This window comes from Borostomias antarcticus (genome assembly GCF_949987555.1).
Source record: "Borostomias antarcticus genome assembly, chromosome: 20".
Lineage (NCBI taxonomy): Eukaryota > Metazoa > Chordata > Actinopteri > Stomiiformes > Stomiidae > Borostomias > Borostomias antarcticus.
The window spans coordinates 7,466,805-7,491,502 of record NC_140253.1 but is presented as its reverse complement, the minus strand read 5'-3'; the positions used below and the strand labels follow the sequence as shown (position 1 = coordinate 7,491,502).

At 48.8% G+C, this 24,698-nt stretch overlaps 1 protein-coding gene across 3 annotated transcripts; it reads right to left on the bottom strand.

Annotated features, from left to right (window-relative positions):
* On the bottom strand, positions 1-23,614 carry arfip1 (ADP-ribosylation factor interacting protein 1 (arfaptin 1)). 3 transcript variants are annotated; one of them, XM_084454378.1, is made up of 10 exons: positions 23,475-23,614; positions 13,939-14,438; positions 9,744-9,845; positions 7,659-7,770; positions 6,541-6,642; positions 5,618-5,730; positions 3,716-3,937; positions 2,541-2,698; positions 2,147-2,321; positions 1-1,850 (listed from the first exon to the last, which is right to left on the bottom strand). In XM_084454378.1, the coding sequence occupies exons 2-10, from the start codon at positions 14,434-14,436 to the stop codon at positions 1,695-1,697; spliced, it is 1,638 nt and encodes a 545-aa protein (XP_084310504.1). In that variant the 5' UTR covers positions 14,437-14,438; positions 23,475-23,614; the 3' UTR covers positions 1-1,694. The 3 variants fall into 3 exon arrangements, with proteins under 3 accessions (XP_084310504.1, XP_084310505.1, XP_084310506.1); XM_084454379.1 differs by lacking the exon at positions 6,541-6,642; XM_084454380.1 differs by lacking the exon at positions 13,939-14,438 and having other exon boundaries at positions 23,475-23,559.
* Positions 23,615-24,698: the final 1,084 nt, after the last annotated feature.

Below are 24,698 nucleotides of genomic sequence, written 5' to 3'. Positions count from 1 at the left end.
GAACTAAACATCTGTTAATCAGCAATGTGTCATTATTACAAAGGTGGAACTCCACTAGTAAAGTCTGAAGGTAGAGAATGCCCAACGGCAGCATCGATATACTGTATATATCCCTGGCAAAATAGAGGAAATTATATATATATATATATATATATATATATATATACACACACACACATATACATACATATATGTATATATATATATTCAACTATTATCAGAATGTCTGTGAACAGAATAATGTAAAATACACCCACAGACACGCTCAGTCACATGTTCGCTATGCTGGAGGAACTGATGGGTAACAAAACAACATCAAAGGAACTTGACAGCTGGTTTAGAATACGAGTGTTCCTCTCAAAAAATATTCTGCCCACACCAAAGAAAGGAAGTTAGCAGCTCAGGCAGAGGATGCTGCTGGTCGTTCCTATATGTACAAACAAGCAGTTGTCTCAACTCCATTCCATTTTGGTTTACATATTTATACAAAGTTCTTAGATTGTTTCGTCATAAGTCACAAATACATACATGTGCAGTGTAATATTGAGAGGAGGAAGATGCATCATAATTTGAAAAATCAAGCCATCGAAAAATCTGGTTCATATTTGTGCTCCACTGCTCAAAGATGTTTATAAAGTTCCTTCTAAGAAAATCCATTTGTGTGTGTTTGGTCCTTGTGCATCAGTGTGATGCTGGCAGTGTGAGGATTGGTATCAGAGTGCAACATAGATCAGCTGGAGAGACATATAGAACAAGGCACATCAAGTTACAAAGATAAGGCTGGTCCTTCAATTTCTCTGGAACTAGAAAATGTCCAAAATCAACAATTTCATAAATTCAATCATACCCTGGTGATTAAAGTCCTACAGACCAAAAGGCTAAACACGCCTGGGAATCCATCATAATTAAGTTGTTATGCATCATAAACATGATATTGATACTTGGGAAAACGTACCAATAAATTATTGGTTTACCAGTTTAGCTGGCACTATAAACAGTGATTGTTTGAGAATTTATGAGAACTTCCTATTGTCATATACAGTACTGGTGATATTATGTGCCATATCATGGTTACGATCCATGATAAGACCATAATGATGCCTGTCACAAGTATAACTCACAGAGGGGTGGTCTGAGCTTTACAAAATGTAAATCTCCAAAAGCGGAGATAGAACGTAATCAAACAGATGCCAAAAATGATGGCAGACGTTTTGTTCCATTGAAGAACTAGAAGACCTCTCTGCTGTGCTGACATACAACATTCATATGCTGGAATAAAACGCCTTTACACTTTCCAAATGTATTTAGCCTCCTCCTCTGCTTCTGACCAGTTCGGATTCGAAAGAATTGTCGCAGTTCAAGTAAAAAAGACGAGAAAAAAAGAGAGAGAGTGTATAACAACTAGGAGAGTGCATGAGTATTGTAAAAAAAAGAAAAAAAAAGAAAGGAACTTTCAGTTGACTTTGAAATATGGATAAATATTAGTTTTTGTTTTTTTATTATTTGTTTGTCTTTTCTTTTGACTTGCCTAAAAGGTTTACAACCCTGAATGAATAGAAGGAGAGGCTAGGCTTGGGGAGGTTTTCAAATTGCTTCCCCGGAATTCTGGAATCTTCACTTCCCGCCAAAAACTCTGGACTGAACCATTGGAGATGCTTTTGGTGGAGCAGTTGGTGGGAGGCTGGGGAGAGTGATTAGTGCTCCTCAAGCCAAGATGGAGTGTCACCGCCAGGCATTTTCAATTTAATGTGGAACTGCTTGAGCGTCTGTTCCAACTGCTGCTGGTTCCCTGCATAGTACGCTGCTATGGCGTTGTGGAAGAGGGTGAGCTGGTTGTGCAATACCTTCACCTTGAGAGGGGGAGAAACAAACGGGGAAGGATTAATACAATCAGCGGCTGGGATGTTAATACTCAAAATAAGGAGCTTTCCTCTGGAGACAGAAGGTGGCAGGCAGGCGCATGTACTCGGCTTCTCAGGCATGCTTTACATGGGAGCTATATTCATATTTCACGACAGGAGCAAAATGAAAAGAACTCTTCTGCTGACTTACATTCAGAGCGTGTTCAAAGGTCAACAATAATAAATAATAACAAATAATGTACCAGGGTACAAGGAATCTCCTCTGCGAAATCCACCACGCCTACCTTGTTCTCCTCCAGAAACTTGAGCTTGACGGACACGTCGCTGCGCATCTTCTCGTACTTCTCGCGGTGGATCTGGAACTGCAGCTGGGAGTGCTCTATCTTGGGCAGGGTGGTGGCGTCGCGCGGGCCCAGGTTCAGCTCCTCCAGGTCTGTGCGGTACGCGTCATACTCAATCCTAGCGGGAAGGGGGGGTGGGCATGAGGTCAGGCAGAGGTCAACAGACCGTTTTTGCAGAATAACATGAAAATCCTAGTTTTAGGCGTGTAAAAGATGACTATATATAAACGCATGCATACGTGCACATCCACACGTCTTTGTGACGCGCGCAGGCGGCTGTGTCCATACGGCATTCAGACAATGCGAGGGCAGGACGGTCCAAGCACACTGGCCTCACCTGGCAGTCTCATACTGTTTGATGTTGACCATGGTGTCTTCGATGGTCTTGTCCACCAGCGTGTTCACGCTGCTGATGAAGAATCGGATGGCTCCTAGTAGTGTCTCTCCGTTTTTGGACAGGAGCTTTTGGGTGTCAGCATTGTAGCCAAACTCCTCCTGAAAGACACAAATCAAACACATTATTGTAACAGGGTCTTCAACAGAGATTTAAAGTGACACCTTTCAATTACATGTGACCACCTGGGCATTGAACTATAACATGAAAATCCTTTCAGTTGTGAACGGTTTTGGTATGTCTATTAGAATGTACCAGAGCTTCTGTTGGAAAGTTTATGAATCCTTCAATGTCACTTTTGGTTTAGAGGAGATTTAAATATTCAATCATTCATTAAATATTCAATCATAGAGCTCCTTTTGAGCAATAATTAAAAAAAAAACTAATAGACTTAAGTATTATTTCATATAAAAGTATAATTTCATATTCTTCGCCCAGTTCGAATATGACAATCCTGGAAAAACATTCTCATCATAAAAAAAAAATCATAGGATAATCATTAACAGGGGACTCGTAAAAAGGTAACATGAAACATGACAGTCTTGCTGGCGAATAAACAATGCTGTAAGTCACACACATATATCATTAAGCAGGTGGGGATGTGCAGAAATCCCATAACAACACAGGAGGAACATGTCGAACAGGTCCCACCCAGTTTCCTGCCCATAATCACCTTTACAACTGACAACCCGGAGTCCACAGCAACCATAAACACTGGATGTCATTTATACACTAATCTACACTGGAATGAAACATGGGTGTAGTAGTGCGTCAATAACACATCTGCTCCATAACAACAGAGTAAACCCAGGGCCATGAGAGAAATGAAGGGGTGAAGCGGGCGCAGCTCGTATTTCAGTTGTGCGTTTCTACAGAGTTGCCATGGGGAATGCCATGGGACCCACTACAGGAGAACAACAAATCAAAGACACAGACTCGTATGAGACTTTAATATCACACATCATGAAGCCTGACTGCTGTATATGGCCGGCAAGTTGTTGATCCAGTAAACACGAAACCCGATTCAGGGTTTAACGTGTGGAAAATAATCCCAGGGAGAAAGACGCCGCGGGGGGGAAAAAAAAAAGAGTGTGATGGCGTGGCGGCGGCCGACTCACGTGGAGCTCGGGCGTCTTGAGGCTGAGGTCGGCGAAGGCGTCGCCCAGCTGCCGCTGCGTCTGCATCATCTGGGACAGCTGGTTGGCCAGCGTCTGCGCCAGCCTCACCACGTTCTCATACTTCCGCTTGTTGTCGCGCAGCACCTCGATCTGGGCCTCCAGCTCCAGGTCCACCGTCCGCGAGCCCCGACCCAGCTTCTCCGACAGGATCTGCCTGGTGCACTGGAGTGAGTGGGTGGGGATGGTGGGGGGCAGGGAGAGAGGGGACAGGTTAGTGTTGGCATTGATCCTGTTGCTATCGACCAAGAGGTTGATATTGGCAGAGCAAGGAAGCGTTTTAGCAGAATAAACAGAAATAAATAAATTTGATGTCAACCGGAAAAATTCAGTACACCAATTTGGGTGATTGATAATCAAATAATTGCTAAGTACAGAGTATATCAGATAAAAAAAATACTGTGGAATTGAACAATACTGATTCCAAGTACTCAGTATTGATTAATTACAGTGGGTAAAGAGGCAGGGCAGTTCAAACCAGCTGTATTCATTTTCGATCTAAAGGTTATCTACAGCTCTGAAAACCTTCAAGGTTCTTCGAAATGCAAACAATCAATCTCTGGAATCACAATGAATCATTTCAACCAACTAACACCCTTTAATCCTTTAATGATGTTTTTAGCCTCTCTTACTCTGAAAATGTATTTTAATGTAATTTATTGCTTTATAAATGTTCTTGTAGCCTGTAGACCATGGGTTCCCAAACTCCATCAATGTGGGCCTCCCCTCTGAAAACAGTGACACACCCGCGCCCCCCCAACCCCCCAAATTTGTCCATTTTGCAAGGCAGCGTTAGCTAGCCCATAACTTTACACAGCTAAGTTAGCTCGGTGGCACCTGTTGCTAGTTAACGTTATGACGTTTTCGCACAATACATTCATGCCTGCGGGGGGAGGCTCTCTCTGCACTATCCACAAATTTAGTATACATCTCTCCCATTATTTATTTCAATCTTCTGACCTTTAAAATCACGTTTCATTTATAAAAACCATAGACATTTCAAAAATAAAAAACATGTTTTTCCTTATTTTTTTTATATTTTCTTTCTAACCATCCATCCGCACCTCCCCTGAATTTCTTTGGAGCCCCCCAGGGGAGGCCCGCCTCACAGTTTGGGAATGCCTGCGGTAGACAAACATACTCCAGGAGCTTGCTCGATCGCCTTGTTGAGAGGGGTCAGGGAAGAATTTTTACAGCTCACTTTTCAGGCCCCCGGGGTGATACTGTTTTTTTGCTTCCCTCTGGAATATGTAGAGAGTGGGTCGTATGCCCACCTCCCTTGTTCTCTGTAGAGCGCATTGTGTTGCCTCTGGGTATGAAATGCGCTATACAAATAAAGCTTTGATTGATTGATTTAATCAAATCAAACTGTATTTGTATCGTACATTTCATACACACAGGCAACACCATGCGCTTTAAATTAATATGACATGCATGTAGGCAGGCAGGAGGAATACTCCTAATACTAGATATTGGGCATCTCAGTAATACTAGACATTGGGCATCTATTCTATTCTCTGCTTTTAGTAGACACACAAACAAGGCTAGCCAACCCATCAGTAAACATTGAGAACACAATAGGGAATAATGAACAAATGAGACTCGACTGGAGCACAGCGAACCGGCTGTGTATGAAAGAGAGAGAGAGAGAGTGTGTGTGTGTGTGTGTGAGAGTGTGTGTAAGAGTGTGTGTGAGATGCCAGTTGCAGATGCTTGCCAGGTTGGGGTGCAGTCAGTCCCCCTGCTGAGATCCAAATAGATGGGGAGAGGGAGAGGGAGAGGGAGAGGGAGAGGGAGAGGGAGAGGGAGAGGGAGAGGGAGAGGGAGAGGGAGAGAGAGAATTACTTTATATGTGTTGATGCTCCACTTCCTCACTAGGTCCAGCTTCTCCAAGGCCGGGTTCTTCAGATCATCAGCTAGGACCACCGGCCCGCTCTGTGGCTGTTCTCTCATATTGCCTGATGGAAAAGAGGACAGGCATTAACTATGGGAGTGACTGAGAACAATATCTCTTACCAAGGGAGTTGTGACAGAGATTACCAGCATTAGATTAGGACTGACAGGCAATGCCAGACTAAAGGGGGATTCTAATTTAAAGACTTCCAACCGGGGATTATGATATCATGTGTGACTGCACGGCACATTGCTGCTACCCTGAGGGAATGTTACAGGTATGGGAAGGTGGGGAAACCTGAAGAAATACATGAGATTATCAATTTACATTTTTAAAAGAATTGGAGAGATTACAATGAGTTCCATAACACAAAGAGCTTTCATTTGAGAGAAGCAGAGAAAAACCTGCAAGGAATAGCTGTAAGGGGTGCTGTGGGAAGGGGGTTGGGAGGTTGGGTTATCCTGTAAAAGAAAGCAAGCTTGATGGACCCAACAGTGCGCTACGTGAATTACAGCATGACAAACACTGGCGATACTCAACCTGTGATATTAGTAAGGGATTCCATCAGGGAGTGCAAAGCAGAGGGCTGTCGAGCTGCCTGAAGTGAGAGCATCCCTCACAGGACGGAAACACCAAACCGGGAGAGAGAAGGTGAGAAGAAACGAGGAAGGAGAGGAAGACGGGATTGCTTATTAAGGAACGACCCGGACGGAAGGATAGATGGAGAGAGAGAGAGAGAGAGAGAGCGAGAGAGAGAGGCCCGATAACAAGCAGAAAGAGAGAATAGGCTATACTATAGGCATTGTTAGTGCTGTGTGCAGCGGCTAGCGACAGGGTCTATAGCGTCTCCTCTCCTCCCACTCGCTGTGGATACCTGTCTCAGCCTGACTATCGCTGGCGGAGCGCGCCAGGCGGCTAGCCACGGCCGAGCTGGGAGCCACAGATGCCACGGGAGATGTGGGCAGGCTGGCTGACCCTGGAAACAGTCAGAGCGGCCATGGATTAGTTAGCATCGCCCCATTTAAAGCTGCCTAGCGGAGTCTTCCTCCGATTGGAGCTCCTTGGAATTTCATATAACTCTGGGTGGGGTGGCCCACCTGCCAGGTCCAAAACAGGGGTGCAATCAGGACATGACTGGTTGTCTGAAGGATATGCCAAAGTGTGTATGTGAATGTCTGTGCTGCGCGATGGGTCATGTATAGACAGCAGAGTGGTGCATTTTGGTTGCTGAAAGCGACCAATGCAGCTGTACAGTATTATTTTATGAAGTACCCGTGTGGCATCGAATTGAAAACGGTTGCCCTAATTCGTATAGCTCCTGATTAATTTCGAGTGCTAGACGATCACCGACGTGACAAAGGGGTGGGGACAGAGGCGACTTCACACGGCCGCATCAGGCAGAAACAATGACCCGTCCCGTTGCCAAGGCGTTAAGGAGTTAATTTATTTGCATGGCTAACAAGGAAGTGATAATGAAAGGGAAACCGTGGCAACGACATGAAGATCAGAGGCTTCAGATTCATTAAAACTCAATTAGGCAGCCTCCTTTATAAATTCAAATGTCACACCCTTTCCATATACTTCTTGGACAGGGGATTTTATCGGCGAGCACAAACGAAGCCTCTCACGTTTCCCTGTTGAACGCGGCCAAAACGGGAGCGCCGCGGCTGAGCGAGTGGGAACGGGGTTCTCAATTACGGCGAAATGCAAAGCATGCAAAACACCGCAATACACCTTGATTAAAAAGTCTCAACTCGCTACTATGAGGTTCTCCGTTTGAACGCGCAGTTGTCGAGAGGCCAACGCGGTCTCTTCAGTGACATGACAGAATAATGACAGTATGCTGTGTGCGCACACGGCCGTTTCAATCTGAGCACAAAGCCACACTGTTGTGACGCGGAGTGGATGTCACGAACCAGTGAACCAATGAGAGTTGAGGGTTAGCAAGTACACTTTCAAGTTCAACGAAGCTGACTAGATATCGCTGCTAACCTCTGTATGGTCCCGATTCGATGATGCCCTCTGTTGTGGAGGCGAAGGCGCTGGAGGGGACGTGTGGTTCGGACAGGTTCAGGGCTCCGGGGACGCCCAGAGAGGAGGAGTCCTGGGGGGAGAAGGGGAGAGAGCGACACCGGTTAGGGGCGAGGCGTGTGCCCCTGTGGGTACAGCGCCCACATCATTTTCGGTTCCGCACAGATCACATCAAGCACCACAAACTGGCGCGTAGCCAACTCGATAGCAACCTGCTACTCAACGCCGTGGTCAGTAATCACACCTGTCAGTCGGACTTAAAAGGAACAGCCCTTCCGCCACATTTTTACAAGGATTGATTTTCTCCTCGAGTACAGTACGTTGTGACTGCTTCCTCTCAATCACTATCAATCACGTGGGTGACCTTGAAGCTGTTGGCCGACTTCCAGGGCAGGAGATCAAGTTGCCACCACCAGCCGAGCAACACATGCTGCGGTAGGATTGTACAATGGAATGAGAGAAATCAATCAGGATCCATCACAAAGCGCAGGCCTGTACTGTCATCTTGTCAGCCTGCATAGTAACTCAATCATGTTTCCATGGCATAAAATATTCAAGCCAGCCAAACGGGTTAAGCAAAGCAAGATTTATACAAAATATTACATTTATTTGCCCATAAAAGTGATCATCCTAGTAAAAATATATAGCATATCACACTTGCCAAAGATAAAGCCTTATTAAATTAACACAGTATATCAACAGCCTATGTCCAAATCATCAGTTAGACAGCCACACCTCAAGAGGGCAATGATCTATATGCCCTTTCCAATAAAATAAAATAAAAATTAGGGATTGCAGCAATTTGTGAACTTTAAATGTGACTTACCCACTTACAATGTAACATGTCAATACCATGTAAGGCTACCATCTGTCTGCATTTTGTACTGAGGGTTACGGTGCTTTCGGCCAGCTCTTTAAGATCCTCTCTACCAAATGGTGAACTCTCCATCCTCTATGCCTGCAGGGCTGGCGTCTAGCCTGGTGCGTCGGCCAGCCAGTGTCCGGCAGTGGGGGGCCGAGAGCGGTTGGGGTTAGCAGTGGGGCGTCTGGAGCCGCCGCCCGCGCCCCGGTCTGACAGACGAGACGAGGGGAGTGCGGCGCCACGCGGCTCCCCCGTGTCAGAATGAACTCTCCGCTGCACAGCCGCCGAAATTTCAGAGGAGTTTGGATTTTCGCGATCTGACTGGACCCCTTTATTGCAGTCGACTGTAGTAGGTAGTCTACTGTAGACAGACACCTGGCCGTATCGCACTGGCTGCACCAGGTGGGAGCTGTGACAGAAAGTTTCACGCCACGGCCGGCAAATAATCATCTCTCCTGGGCGAGCGGGAAATGAAACGGCGTCTACACCTGCTGGTCGTACTGATTAGAGACAGTGGTGCAGCTACAGTTGACGGCTACTTGAAAACAGGGCTGAAATGAATGAATCACTGAATAATTATATGGAATGGGCTGTAGGCTAGACTGGCCTTGCACGGGACGGAGGGTGGGTAGAATAAATAAAAAAGGAGTTTACATCTATGGCAGTTAATTTGCAAGGATTTCATGGGCGTTCCTTGAAGCTGAAATTGGCCCCATCTATCAAAGCCTTCCACTGCACTCTATTATAAATAACATTAGAAACTCAACCAGTCAGGACTGCTCATTATGGTTAAGGTGGAGTAGTGTGGCTCGGACTTGTCGGGCAAATTGCTGATTTCGACACATTTCAGGAAACAGTCTCTGTATCTACTTGCCCCATCGATCATTGCATTGTACCAATCATTGCCTGTGATTAAGCCTACATTCAAACTGACTGTCATGGGGTTTCACAACACGTATTCAAGAGCAATGTAATTGCTCAAGAATGACTGAGCTTTGCGACGTCTTTACAGAGGGCATGACATGTAGTGTGCACTTGTGTCCTGTACATTCAGAATTAGCCGACAGTTTGCACTGTAAGTGCTGATCTGTGTGTATAGGGACATGTTGAACAAAAGGTCGTTTGGTGTGTGTGTGCGTACTGTATCAGTTGTTTATGGAACAGGTGTGTGTGTGCGTCCGTACCCTTTTAAACATGTCCTCGTGGCTCTCCTCCAACTCTCCATTGCTGGTGACTGAGATCTCTGCTGCGGTGCTTCTATGGGCCTCCTCTGTCATCGTGTCCTCCTGCAATGAGAGGGGAAAACCCCATTTATAAACACTGTGCTGAATACCGTATCTCAAAGGGACAAGCTGCAGTTTCCTTGAATGTTGTATTGTTTAGATTTGAACGGGGGAAAAAAAGAGAGAAGGGCTCAAGTTCTTCCCCGAAGTCTGGCAGTTGTGGGCTGCCATCTTGTGGCCAGGACGGTCACACTTTACTGATATGGAGATAGACACCTTCATATGGAGATAGACACCTTCATTAAGAGAACATAAGTCATTTGCAAGGATTTCAATGTGATCTTTTAGGCCATTTAAAAACAGATTCAAAGTCAGTATGATCAGTTTGGACCAAGCCTGCTGAGTTCCAGTCCACTGTACTTACTGCATCTCATGATTCAACATGAGTTAGTCTGGCCACCATAGTCTTGGAAGTGCAGTCACTTTCTCCATCACAAAGTGTGGTTATTTTTAACTACTGTGACGAAGAGCTGGGCTCCAGCATCATATTGTTAAGTGTATTGAGAGTGATCGTCATGTTACTCAACATAAATAGAACAGTAATCAAAGCCCCAGAGCTTTGCTCGTTCCAAAAACACAACGGTCTCCATGGCAATGCATTATCCAGGCTCTCCCGACAGTTTCCAGGCTGTCGGACGTCGGCCTGTCAGGAGGGAACAAATCTTCTTCCCGCAGACTCGACTATTCACACGGCAGCGGCGCCTAAGTGACATACTTCTTAAATTGACGGCCACTGCCTCAGACAGAGCTGAACTATGTGGGTCACGCAGTTCCATACACAGTCTGCTTCTATAGAGGCCTTACCCAAAGCAATCTGGGCAAGGCAGATGCAGCAATCTCTCTCACTCTCTCTCACTCACTCCAAGACACAGTGACCAGAGAGCATTTGGCTTATCCGCCTACAGCCAAGTGGAAAGAACCATAGGATCTGGTTGCTGCGTTTTGAATACGGTCTGCATTGTGAGACTCCTCAGGTGCGTCACACCAGCAGGACTACTGGGAGGGGGTAGCGGCGCGCACCACACACTCACACTCCATCCGTCTGAGTCACCGCCAGGACCAGGCTAAAAACACACATGGGCGTACATGCTATAAGGGAGTAACATCAACACAGCCTGTTCAGTCATCATCCTTTGTGACTGATGCATACGTCGTGTCCGTTGGCTTTGTGTAGGCTGAAGGATTTGGTTCTAGGCTAAAACCGCAGTCTCAAGGATCGCCCACATCAAACTAACGCGTCACCAGAGCGACTTTGCCCGTAGGCTTATAAAGCCTAAAGGAAAAAAAGCCATTTGTGCATCATGGTAAGTCTGTGCCTAGAAAAACACAACTTCACAATAATTATGTCCTGTCCAATTTTTTTTACAATATACATAATAAAAACGTGATAAAAAGACCATAGTGACACACGCACTGAAGGTGTCCTCATTAACTGCAATGACGGGAACCATGAGGAAGCCCCTGTGGTTAATCATTCTCCCTTTGCAGCCAACTAACTGTTCCTGAGCATATGCCGAAATGCAACCAGGACGGCGAGCTTCGACCTGTCCGATTCCCACTCCTGTAGTGTTGTGTTGAACACACAACGCCATTCACTCAAACAAACAAACGTCTACCAAGCGGCAAGAGCTTTGCATAATTCCAGTGCCACGAAACACATGGGTCCGGATGTGGACATGTACAGCTTTTATGGCACTGTGTAAACAAAAACAAAAAAACGACTGATAGCCGCTGCTATGCAACAATATCAGCGCAGCGTTTCTGAACTATGCGTGGCCAGAGTTCGAGGGTTGGTAGAATCTCCTCCTGGCCTGCCATTGTCAAAAGGTTTATAACTAGCAGGAAATACCATTTGCTCTCTGGGCACCATTTTTCTATGGCCTTGGACTGAGGTCTAAAAAAAATGCAGTTAGCCACCAGATAGCTAGACTTACACACAGGCTCTTGGTTAAAAAAGCTAATTTGAGTTGGAACGCTAACAGAGCGTGGTAGCAAACGAGATCAAGCTGACTTGAGGCTAACTAACACACCAAAATGTGAGAGCAGGCCAACTCCACCAAGCCTTTAAGGAGATTTACATCAGACACTAAATGAGTCAGGAAGGTTTCAGTGTTGCCTCATCAGGTGAGCCAGACAGGAAATAGTTCATTGAGGTGCAAGTAACTCAATCGGACTAGGTTATCTATAATCTAGCCTAGTCTATCCTTAGTTAACAACTGTTTCCCATAGCATACAAATGGGACAAACCATTATAAGCAATGGCGTATAGAGCACTGCTTTGTTCATGTCTGTCATCTGAGAGTTCATGAAGTGCCGCGGACAAAAAATAAAACTAGTGTGCTATTTGGCGTTTTCCGGGAATACGTATTCCCTGAGAAAAATAGACCTACATTCTTTGTGTATGCGAACATCCGATTTCTTAGTCTGAGAGGCTCCTTGACCAAAGCCGTTATTCATGAGATGATTCAAGATTGCCTTGGCAGAGGAGTGTGCCAGCAGTGCAGACAGTCACAGCTATCAGGTAACAACACACAACATAAATAGTTTAGGGCCACACGACGCCCGTATGCAGGCGGGCAACAGACATCCACAGGTTTTTCCTGTCAAGTTCCTCTGTGAGGAAAGTATACAGGCAGAACAGGGTGTTGAGTCTACTTGTCTAGAAAATTACCAAACGTATCTTTTACCGGCCATTATAACCCAATCATCCTCAACTGGTGTTTCGTTTCATTTATTTTCCATCTCAAAAGCCAGTAAACCGCAGCCTTATAGTCCTGCACGGTCCGATTGGACTGTGCATGAACCCATGATCGGGTTCGAAGAACCGAAACTGGTTTAGTGACTTCGAATCATCCACCTAGGGTGATGTGATCACGGGGCAAGGTGTGGCATGTCAGGGAGCTCAGCCCCCTGGAGTTCAGTAGCCTGGAAACCAGCTAACAGGAGGGGGAGGGGACGAGAAAAGCAGCCAGACGATCGGCTGACGTAAGAAGGAAAGCGTGTCGCTCTCCTCTCCATGAATATGAAGAGAGTGACACACCCAACAACAAGGGATGCAAAATGAGAACAGGTATTGTGTGCTATGCGGCCTGTAGCGGACGTTAGGTGTCATAAAATACTCTAAAGCCAAAAGGAGTTATGTCCCTACTCCCTAGCCTATCTGACTGAGTACTGTAGACTGTGTACTGCCGACAAAAGTCCCATTCCATAAATCCAATTCTAAACAACCTGTGATGCAACGCTGATTTGGGAACTAGCCCAAAGGGAATGTGCTCCGTGCTGTCAGCGTGGTGGGGCCAGATGCACTGGCAGCAGATATGGCATTGCATGGGAAACACACCGTGGGCCAAATCCCTCTGCCTACAGCGATTACCCGGCCATGTGACAGCCTATTGAATACAAGAGTTGTATCCACACACACAATCAGACACACATGCACGCGCACACACACACACACACAGGACACACTGGGAGTGATTCTTATCACTGCTGGGATCAGTCACACGAACAGGCCCCTGGGCAGTCAACCCCGTGATAAGCCACGCTGAGGCTACACGGGCCGGCAAGTGGAAGTCAGCATCTATAACGGTCGGTGGAATCTAGATGATATTATGGAAGTCAATGGGTTAGGGAAATAACATTGGTGATGAGGCAAAGAAAGCATGCAGCAATTACAAAACTTTCACAAACGTAAAAATCACTTGTTTCAAGGTCACAAAACACAGCGCATTTATCAGGAAGAAGAACCCCACCAAGCGAAGATGGAAAAAGCACAAGCACAACATCAACAACCATTCCTACTACCGCAAGCCACTAGTCCCAACCATCGACACACAGCTACCAACCACAGAAAGGTTCACCAGAGAGCAGAAAAGCTCAAATTACAGAATTTGGTTCAAAGCTTTCACTCGAGTTCATGTTGTGTTTCCATTGGACATTATTTTTGACATTTTGATCAAAGATGTGGTGAAACTACAGTACCTGCAGGCTATGTTTTGTAAGATGTAGCCTATTAAGTGTCATGAACCAGAGTGCTGCAATGAATGATTTGAAGAATTTGACATGGCTGATTGCCAACGACAAAGATAATGGTCACCTTTGTGCAAGTGCCCGAATCTTCATTTTCCTTCTGGATATTTCCCATTGGTGTTGCGTTCTGTTCAGCTTTCTCAGTACGGTACTCCCCCCTTTGCGCACCATCACTGACAGAGTTAACACTGACTACAGGGGTTGTTGGAGCATCAGCACTGTGCTCAGGAATCTCGCTGTCGTACAGAATCTCACTGTTGTGACTCTGAACATCATCACCATCACCATCATCCTCCTCCTCCTCCTCATTGTGTAACCCGTCACTCTTTCCCGGATAATCGTTGTCACTTTGCACATTATCTTCCTCTGCAATATCAACCCTTTCAGTAGGCACTTCCTCTTCCTCATATCTGTTATGATCAGTGCTAGCATAGCTGCCAGCATCCTCCTCTTTCTCACTCTGAGATTCCTCAGTGTTCCCAATTCCAACCTCCTCCTTAGAATCCATTTGCAAGTCCTCGGCTGAGGCCTTCCCAGGCTCAGCCTCAATGCTAGCTTCAGACATTCCTGTGAACAGACAGACAGGAGGGCATGAATAGGTCCAGCACTGCAGCAGGGAGGCCAAGAAGGGCATCGATCTGGGCTGCTTCCAGGGTTGCCAACAACACCTCAGTCGCAGTCCTTTAAACTTACATTCATTTGCTGGGTGAGTGGACACAGCTCATGGCACCGTTTTGTGTTCCACTGAAAACAGGGTATTTGCAGGTTCTAACAAGTTAAATTTAAGACTCAAGACCTTTTTAATGTCACTTGGAATGCAATTTAAGGCCAATTTTTTTTTTTTTTTTTTTTTAAATGGGCGGTAATACCTAATGCCCAAGAGCTGCTAGTATATTTTTAAGGGTAAAATCGTCAGATTATGACACTTGTGTTTCAAATAATCCACATTTGATTTAAAAACAAATTACTTTGCAAACTTTAGATAGGTAGTCTACTGCAGTGGCGGCTGGTGGATGGGCCAGTTTGCGGGTCTGTATGATAGAGGCTCCGAGGCAGCTGTTGAGCATGTAGGCCTCGCTTTCCATGATAGAACCACATGATAGGTTTGTTTTGAGATTCGAGTTGTAGATATAAGGACATAGCCCATCTTCCCACAATCACCCATTCTTTACCAGCACCTCTATACAACAAAGAATATACTAACAAATAGGCCTGGTCCTCTGCCAAGCCATTTTTTAAGACCTTTGAGTAATGAATTTAAGACAATTTAAGGTCTTTTATTTAGTTAAATACGGCTAATTTAAGACTGTTTAAAGGACCTGCGCGGATACCCTGGAGAATAAGTCAGTTTAACAAATATATTTCTAAATATCACTATACTTGAACCATAAACATTATCTTCCTAATCTGAATGGAACTTTACAAGACTATTGCTAGGTTATTCGGCCATCACCCCTGAGAAACAGTCAATACACACATTCTAGCATGCAACAGAAAATTTACAAATCAGTTTACCACCGTTTTTATCCTGCTGACAGACCTACTGAGTGGTTCAAAACCCAAATTGCACTTACCTGCAGCGGTTTTGCCCTCTGTCTGGAAACAGAGGTTGTGCCATATCAAGAAAAACGATGGTTACGTATTGTAACCCTAGTTCTATGAGTGGAGCGGAGCCCCACAGGGCTAGCTCCTATTGGCTAGCGAAACCCAGCTAGCTACATTGACTGAAGAAAAAAACATACACGCACCTGTGTCCAACCAGGTCCGGTGCACCACTGTATAAGCGGGCTACGCCCGCACATCTGCTCCTAACCGAAATTTTCAGCGAGCAGACTGCGGGGCAGCAAGTCTGTTCCCTGTGGGGCTCCGCTCCACTCATAGAACTAGGGTTACAATACGTAACCATCGTTCTATTTCGTGGAGCTCCGCCCCACAGGGCTAGCTCCTATTGGCATAAGCGGAGCTACACGACCGCACCATACACTCTTGCTGGCCCCAGTAAGGGAACCAGTCAGGACACAAGCCAGGGCTCCAAGGCGAGACCATACTAACAGTTGATCCGACCCAAGCACTGGCCCCACCCCGCCACACTCAGTCTATCACAGCCGAGGGCAAGGAGAGGTACGTGGGGCGAGAGCTGGACCAAAGCGGTTACTCCGTAACAAGCCCGTCCCAGCCTCACACATAAACAGGAACGGAACGTCACTAGACGGGCCCGCTCCTACCTTAGCTGAACCGGTGAGACCTGAGTGAGTCACGTCTGCTTTCCTAGCAGGAAAAGACCCCGCGGCTCAAACCGGTTCTCCAGTAGCGGCGAGACCTGCCATGGTCAATTCTGACTCTTTCACAGAAGACCCGGCGACTCGAGCCGAACACCTACATGAAAAATCCTGTCTAACGCTGGCTCGCACCGGCGGCTGTGTTTAGCACAGATGACGCCACAGAGACAGAGGACATGGATAAAAGGTAATAACGGACAAAAGGAGACGGGGACGACCAAGTCGCCGCCGCACAGATGTCCTCCACTGACACACCATTGAACAGGGCAACTGACGTGGCCACACCCCTTGTGGAGTGTGCCCGAACAGCACCAGGCAGAGGACGACCCGCAGTCACGTAAGACTGGGCGATGCCCTCACAGATCCAATGGGAGAGACGCTGTTTCGACAACGGAGAACCCACCTTCCCAGGGCCGTGGCAAACCAACAACTGGGGGGTGGTGCGGACCGCAGCCGTGCGCTGGACGTAACACATCAACGCACGCACAGGACACAACAAATGCAGGCGGGCCTCTTCCTCGCTCGCATGAGGCGGAGGATAGAAGGCTCCCAGCTCCAAATCCCGTGCCCTATAGGCGCCCCGGACCACCTTCGGAACGAAAGATGGATCCGTGCGCAACACAGCTTTGCTCCCATCACCCGTGATGAGAAAAACTGTCAACGCCCTCAGATCACTGACCCGCTTGCCCGACGTCAGAGCAAGGAGCAGCGCGGTCTTAATCGACAGCCACTTGAGAGATATCCGCTCCATTGGTTCGAACGGCGCTTTACATAGCGCATCCAGAACCAAGAGCAAATCCCAAGGCGGCGCCGCAGCCTTACGCACAGGGCGAAGACGGCGCGTGCCGGCCAGGAAGCGTTTAACCAGGGGATGCCCGAAAACCGTAGTTTTGGCGAACCCCTCATGGCATGCGGAAATAGCACACGCATACACCTTGATAGTGGATGCTGCCAAACCGCCACCATGACCCATCAGGTGCTGAAGGAATTCCAAAATCGCCTCGACCGAGCATGACTCGGGAGCGAAGTCCCTTTCCTCACACCAACGCGCAAAAGCAGCCCATTTGCCAGAGTAAACCAAGGCAGTGGAAGCCGCGCGCGCGCTCTGAATTGTACAGATCACGGCCGGAGAGAGTCCCCTATCAGACAATCTCCGCCGTTCAAGAGCCAGGCCACCAGCGGCCGTCCCAAGACTGGAGGTGCGCAAATTGAGCCCTCCGCCTGGGACAGAGCGTTCGGCCAATGAGGGATGTGCCACGGTTCTACAGTAGTCATGGCCATCACTTCTGCATACCATCTCGCCCAGTGGCGGTCCGGCGCTATCAGTATCACTGATGCACCCTCTGACCGCACCCTGGCCAACAATGGTAAAATCAGCCCCATCGGCGGGAAAGCATACAGCAGCGCCCCCGGCCAGGGGGCATGCGCGAACGCATCCACGCCCAGCGGAGGCTGGTCCTGCTGTCTCAGAGAGAACCAGAGGGGACACTTCGCGTTCTCTCTCGAAGCAAAGAGATCCACCCCTGCTCTGCCGAACCGGGTCCAGAGCTGAGCCACTACCTGAGGATGTAGGCTCCACTCGTCCGGGTGAGGCCCGCCCCGAGACATCAGGTCCGCCCCGACGTTCAGACGGCCGGCAATGTGCCGCGCTGTCAGTGACCGGAGATTGACATGAGCCCATCGCCACAGCGTTACCGCCAGACGGTGAAGCGCTGGCGAGCGGACTCCCCCTTGTCGGTTGATGTAAGCTACTGTGGTCTGGTTGTCTGACCGCACCAGCACATCGCGCCCCTGTACCAGGTGTACAAAGTGGCGCAATGTCAGTAGCACCGTCTCCAACTCCAGGAGGTTGATGTGGCGCCGTTCTCCGACGGCCCACAAACCACCTACGGCCTGGGACAGACATGTACCACCCCAGCCGCTTAGAGACGCGTCTGTGAAGACAGCGACGTGAGCCGACACCCTGCCTATTGGAACACCGTGCGCTATTACGCGCCGGTCCCTCCAATAGTCGAGGTCTGCTGACAACGACCCCGGCATCCGCACAAGGCGCCGTCTGTGCCTCACAGGGTCCAGACGAAGCCGCGCGAACCATCTCTGCACGCACCTCATGTGAAGAAGGCCCAGTGACACTACCACATGGGCGGCTGCCATGAGACCCAGAAGGCGCATGATCGACAGAACCGCGATCTTTCGAGAAGGACGGCAAACACTGAGACTCTTCTCCAGTGTTTCCCTCCTTGAATCGGATAGCCGTGCTCTCATGGCGCTCGTGTCCAGATTGATACCTAGGTAAACAATCTGACGGGCCGGCCACAGAGCACTCTTCTCCCAGTTGATCGCAAACCCCAGGTCGGTGAGATGCCGCACCACCGTGGCGGTATGCATCAGAGCCAACAAAGGCGACGGAGCCAGTACCAGCAGGTCGTCCAGGTACGCCAGGATCCTGATGCCCTGCCGGCGCAGTGGCCTCAACGCCGCCTCCACACAATTGGAGAAGGTTCTGGGGGCGAGCGCATATCCAAACGGGAGTCTGGTATATTCGTACGCCACACCCAGGTAGGCGAAACGCAAAAACTTCCGATGCCGATGAGCTATCGGTATGTGGAAGTAAGCGTCCTTGAGGTCTATGCTGGTGCAAAAATCGCCGGGAAGGAATGCCTCCAGCATTTGTCGCACCGTAAGCATATGGAACTTCAGATTCGCCACCGTTTTGTTGAAAAGGCGGAGGTCCAAAATTGGCCTCACGCCCCCCGTCTTCTTTGGCACGAGGAAGTAGCGGGAATAAAATCCCTCGTCCCTCTGGCCTGACGGGACCACAGTTACCGCTCCCTTCGCCATCAGTTCTGCAATCTCTGCTGACAGAGCGGCAGCCTGAGCGGGACGCGGTATCACTGTCTCCACTACGCCCATGAAGGGCGGTGGGGGGCAACAAAACTGAATGAGATACCCTTCCCGTAGAACACGCTGCAACCAGCTGTCCAGGAGACATCTCTCCTGCCAGACTGTGAAGCGGTTGGAAAGAGGTTGTGCCGGAGATCGCGGGAACAGATCGAGGAACCTGCCATAGTTCAATTTGGCCCTGACCGCCACCGGACAGCTGAGAAACTCTGCTGTCCTGGCCCAAGGCGGGCCACCCTCGAAAGGGAGATGAAAAATCCCCATTGGGAGTTCCATGTCCCTGAACAGCGCGAGAATGAATGGCATTCCTGTCAAGAAGCACTTCATTCACAAAAAGAGGAAGTGAGCCGACACCGTCCGCATTGCTAACAAGCCGCCGTCGCTCATCCCATTGAGAGAAAACGGCGGAGTGTTGCAATGCGGGAAGCCCCGCCTTCTCATTTGCATGATCTGGCAAGGTGCCGTCTTTCGCAGACCGACCAGACGGGACATGAGAGGCGGGCAGTGTTAAATAGCCAGCCGAGGCAGTAAACACGGAAGTATTCTCACTGACCGGTGAGCGTGAAAACTCTCTACCTGTCGAACACACAGGGAGAGGCTCGAACGCTCGGCCCGAATGAACGAACGCCGTCTGGGGGTCTAGCGCATCTTTTTCGCCGCTAAACCCCGCCAGCGGTCGGTCCCGAGAAAACTCCGAACAGGGCAGTACAGCCATAGCACTTGGCCTGGGCGCACACATCCCCTCTGTTAAAAACCCAACCGGTCTGTTTAGAACAGGGGCGGCGAGACCTGCCGTGGTCAAATCTGACTTTCTCACAGAGGACCCGGCGGCTCTAGCCGAATATATTACATTCGCTGAACCGGCGAGAGCTGCGCGCGTCACGTCTGCTCTCTTTGCAGGAAAAAACTCCGCGGCTCGAGTCGGTTTTTCAGCTGCGGCGAGACCTGCCATGGTCAATTCCGACTTTTTCACGGAAGACCCGGTGGCTCTAGCCGAATACATCACATCAGCTGAGCCGGCGAGCCCCGCGTGAGTCACGTCTGCTTTAGCAGGAAAAGACTCCGCGGCTCGAGCCGGTCTCCCAGCTGCGGCGAGACCTGCCGTGGTCAATTCTGACTCTTTCACAGAAGACCCAGCGGCTCTAGCCGAGAACATTACAGTAGTTGAAAAAGGGAGGAGATGCGGACTGCACATTACAACCAGCTTGATAACGTTGCATCGTGTTTGTTTTATTGAACAGGGAAACTTGCTCACCGCCGCTCTTAACAGAGCGTGGTGTGGACACAACACAGTCACGCATCTTCACGCACCGTCAATAGGTGCGCCTCTTCCTACCCCAAGCCGGAGGCGGAGCGGTGGGCGCGCTTGAAGACGCCGGACCGGTCCCGGCACCCTGGGCGGGGTAGGCAGGGGGAGGTCGCGGGGGAGGAGCCGCGTGCGCAGTCCAGGAGCCCGGGCGAGCCGGTCCATGGGCCGTAGCGGGGCGGGACCCCGTGGCAGGTTGTTTAGTCTTGTGTGTCCGCCGGCGCTTGCTCCCAGTCGCGGCAGCATCAGCCGGAGCACGCGGACGTGCCGGCACACTGCGCTCCCCCGGAGCCGCGAGGTGGCGAGCGAGGAGGAGCCGGTCCTGCTCCTGGCTGCGACACTGCTCCAGGATCTTAGACACAGCTGCCCCAAACAACCCCTCCCTACTGACCGGTGAGTTGAGGAGGACACTCTTGCTTTCCTCGCGCAGACGAGTCAGGGAGAGCCATAGGTGGCGCTGCTGCACCACCGACGTGGCCATCACTCCACCCAGACAGGAGGCGGAGATTCTCACAAGCTGAGCCACTGCTCCGGCGGCTTCGGCCATCTCCGCTCTCCTGTCTTCATCCATAGAGGGGGGGGTTTGCTCCGTAGCTAGCTGGCCGATGTAAATGGCCAGCATAGCAATGGAGGAGGAGGCAGCCACGGCCTGCGCGGCCAGAGAAAAACCTTTGTCGGCCAAGGACAGGGTTGTCTTGTCTTTGACGTCCGGCATGAGAGGCTTCCTGGCCGAGCCCCAGGCGGAGGAACCAGGCACCAGGACCGCTGCAATGTCGGGTTCCAGAGGAGGAGAGCCGATAGCTGCTACGTCAGTCCAGCCGGTTACCCTCGTAGCTCTGCTGAACTGGCGAAGCGGACCTCTGATGGCCAACGGCCGCTCCCATTCAGCCTCGACGAACGCCTCCAGGTCAGGCATAGCCGGCAGGAGACGAGGAGCAGGCTGAGAGGGACGCCCGTAGCAGACGGAGCTCCACAGTGGGAGCCCCGTAGTCGCAGCAACCTCCGGGACGGAGATACCGAGGTGATGCGCGGCTCTCTCCAGCAGCCGGGGCAGGTCGCGATCGAAGGAACCCCGCCCCGGGAAGGAGGCGCCACTAGCCGTAGTGGCCTCCGACGCAGAGAGAACCTCGTCTTCCCCGGAGAGCTCATCCTCATCATCCGTAGGCGCGAGGGAGGTAATCGGGGCCGCCGGTTGTTGCGGGGGCGCGCCGATGTCCTCGCCGACCAGCTGGACCAGACCTTCAGTCTCCAGCGGCGGCGGAGCGAAGAAATGCGCCCGGAGCATCCTCTCCATGGGGTCCAGGAGGGCGCAGATCTCGCAGGCGGGGGACGGAGCCAGACCCGCTCTGGCGTGCTGCGGCCCCAGACAGCGGAAGCAGAGGTGGTGTCCCACGTCGCTGTAGCGGGAGCCGCAGACACAGAAACGATCCGGCGGATCCATCGGCACCGGCAGGGGGTCATCTAGGGACGCCGCCAGGTCCGCTTGGGTCCGCTGAGTAGACATCTTCTGATCTTCTCCAGTAGCAATGCGAGCTGAAAATTTCGAAGGAGCAGATGTGCGGGCGTAGCCCGCTTATACAGTGGTGCACCGGACCTGGTTGGACACAGGTGCGTGTATGTTTTTTTCTTCAGTCAATGTAGCTAGCTGGGTTTCGCTAGCCAATAGGAGCTAGCCCTGTGGGGCGGAGCTCCACGAAATAGAACTGGAAGGACTAGAGAGGTCATGACTAGATGAATATCCTGCATCTGATCACAAGAAACCAAGCACTGAAGCTGCAGATGAACTCAATGAAATTCTCAGTTTGCAAGCCGAAGAATGTGTCAGTTTGCAAGCCGTTTTGTTTCCTACGTGCAGACTGTCTATTGGCTCTTTGAACTAGTCATCAGTTCTATGTCAAAGGACTGTTTTATGACTTTTTATGGCTGGTATAGGATCTCTTCCTCTTGGCCGCTTTTTAACCTTTTAGTTACTACCAGTGCAACATACTAGCAGAACTTCCTCCATTTTCAGAGTCAATCAATTATTTGTATTGATTTAAATTATGTATGATTTAAAAGAAACTTTGGTTGCATATAGCCTATCTCAGCCATTTAACGCAGCTTCCTCTCAGAACTCTATTTTAGAAGTAACATTATTTGTTATTTGTTGAAAATGGCATGACTTCTTGTGAAAAGTATAGATAATTACAATAAAGAACCTTTTAATGTATTTATTACATTTGCTTTATAGACCCTTTCAATGGAACCAATGGAACTTTTGGTGACTAGGACAACGACTTCTTGGTAAACTGTGATATTACTGTTTTGAATATGAACATTCCATGAAATACTAGTAGGTCGACCTGGTTGTATTGATCAACGCAACTCATGATGGTCTCAAGCCAGTGTCACTGTTCCTTTAAGGATAAAACATGAAACATAGATAGGGATAGAATGTCAATGGACACGTAAACGGTAGTGAGTTGTTCTTAGCCTTAAGTCCTTAATACTTAATTAAAAATAATGAGCTAACAATACACATGCAACTGACTTAACGTCAGCCAAGTTAGCGAACGTTAACAAGCTGACTGCGTGTAAAACGCAATCCCCGTATGTTGGTCTGTTAGCTGGCTGTGGTAGCTAGCTAGCTATCAAACACCTGTGGCTGCTAGCTGGTGACCTGTGTTAGAACCGCAGGTTTGCTATGCTAACTACATTTCATGAGCTTCATTTCGGTGTAGTGACAAAAACAAATAAAGCAGATTTAACGTTACAAATGTTTGACTTGCTAGCGAGCTAAATAGCTAGCGACAAATTGCGCATAAATGGGCTAGCCTAGGTAGCTAGTGCTAACTAGGAAGTTCTACACAGATAGCTCGCTAGGAAGCTGCTTACTTTAGCTACTAATTTTAGATGTTAGCTAGCTTACGTAGTTAGTTAAATAACAGCTATTAGGTAGGTTAGCTAACTTGGTGAAACAAGACTAAGGTAATGTAACTCTAGTATTGCGCCGCTAACCACTATTAGGTAGCAAAAGTGACACATTAGCTACCTAACATTAACCCTAACTACCTAGCACTAGCTATCGAACCACCCTGACATGGTGGGCTGGTGTGAGGTGATGTCTGGGAAACTTACCTGTAACGTGTTAGCAACCAAGCTAGAAAGTAGTCCCAAATCGGCGTTTCTGGTTGCAAAATGTCCCACTCCCGTCTTCTCGATGGGAAACTGCAAACACAGCACAGCAGATAAGTTCACTAGTATTCCGCGCCCATTGAGTTCCCTCAATGAAGTCGACCAGACCCCGGAAAGACGAGTGCAACGTTAGTTTGTTTACTGCATCCAGTGCAGCGTCCACTCCAAACTGCAAACTCTTGATGTCCCTCGTTCACTGTTCCCGAACCACCCCGCGGTGCGCCGAATAGTATCGCTCGATCTTTTTGTATTTGAATTTGACACACTCGGCCGAAAACGCAGAGGTGCAGCTACGCTGTCACGTTCAGACCAAAAGGCTATCTCAGACCATGACGGATATCCTTTTGGTCATTGTGTAGAACCACAAGTTTATCAAGTGGGCACTGGGCAAACCGAGATTCTGCCGTTCCCACCAGGGAAGCGGATCGACAGATTACAACAAAACGAATAACATAGCTACACCCTGGCCAAGACAACTCCCTCTCCCCCTGCTGTTCGATTGCAGAAGTTTCTTGCATTGCTGACAGTCGCCACTAGCCAAATACCGAGAGAATGACAGAGGTATATGAACCTAATGCTAATGGTTCATGGCTGGTAGCTTTAATTTAAAATGTTTCATGATTTCACTTAACTTCATGAAGTTCTAGTTTCTTTGACCTGACTAATAAACACAATTTCCCATCAGCCTGAGTGGAAGCAATAAGGGTTGCCAGATTTGATAGTCTTCCCCTCCCCCTTCTCTCAGATTCAGATTCAATTATTTTATTTCCCACATGAAATGTACAATGTTCACTGTTCAGTCACAGTGAAATATTACTGCCGGCTCCGAGATGTGTTCATTACAGATAACTATGAATACACAATTTACAAACTACACAATACGTACCAATCTAAACAGTATTATGATAAGATACCGGAATGGAATATGTACATGTTATATATGGATATAAATGGTGGTGGTGTTATATACACTAGATATAATATACACTAGATATTCTGACCTACTAGATAGAGTGGCACTGTATACTTTAGTTAGAGTCATTCAGGTGCCGGATGGCTTGGGGGAAGAAGCTCTTGCTGATTCTCTCTGTGTGTGCCATGTGTGCGGTAACTTTTCCCTGACCAAAGCAGAGAGAACGGTCCTTCATTTTCTGGTGTAAATGTCCT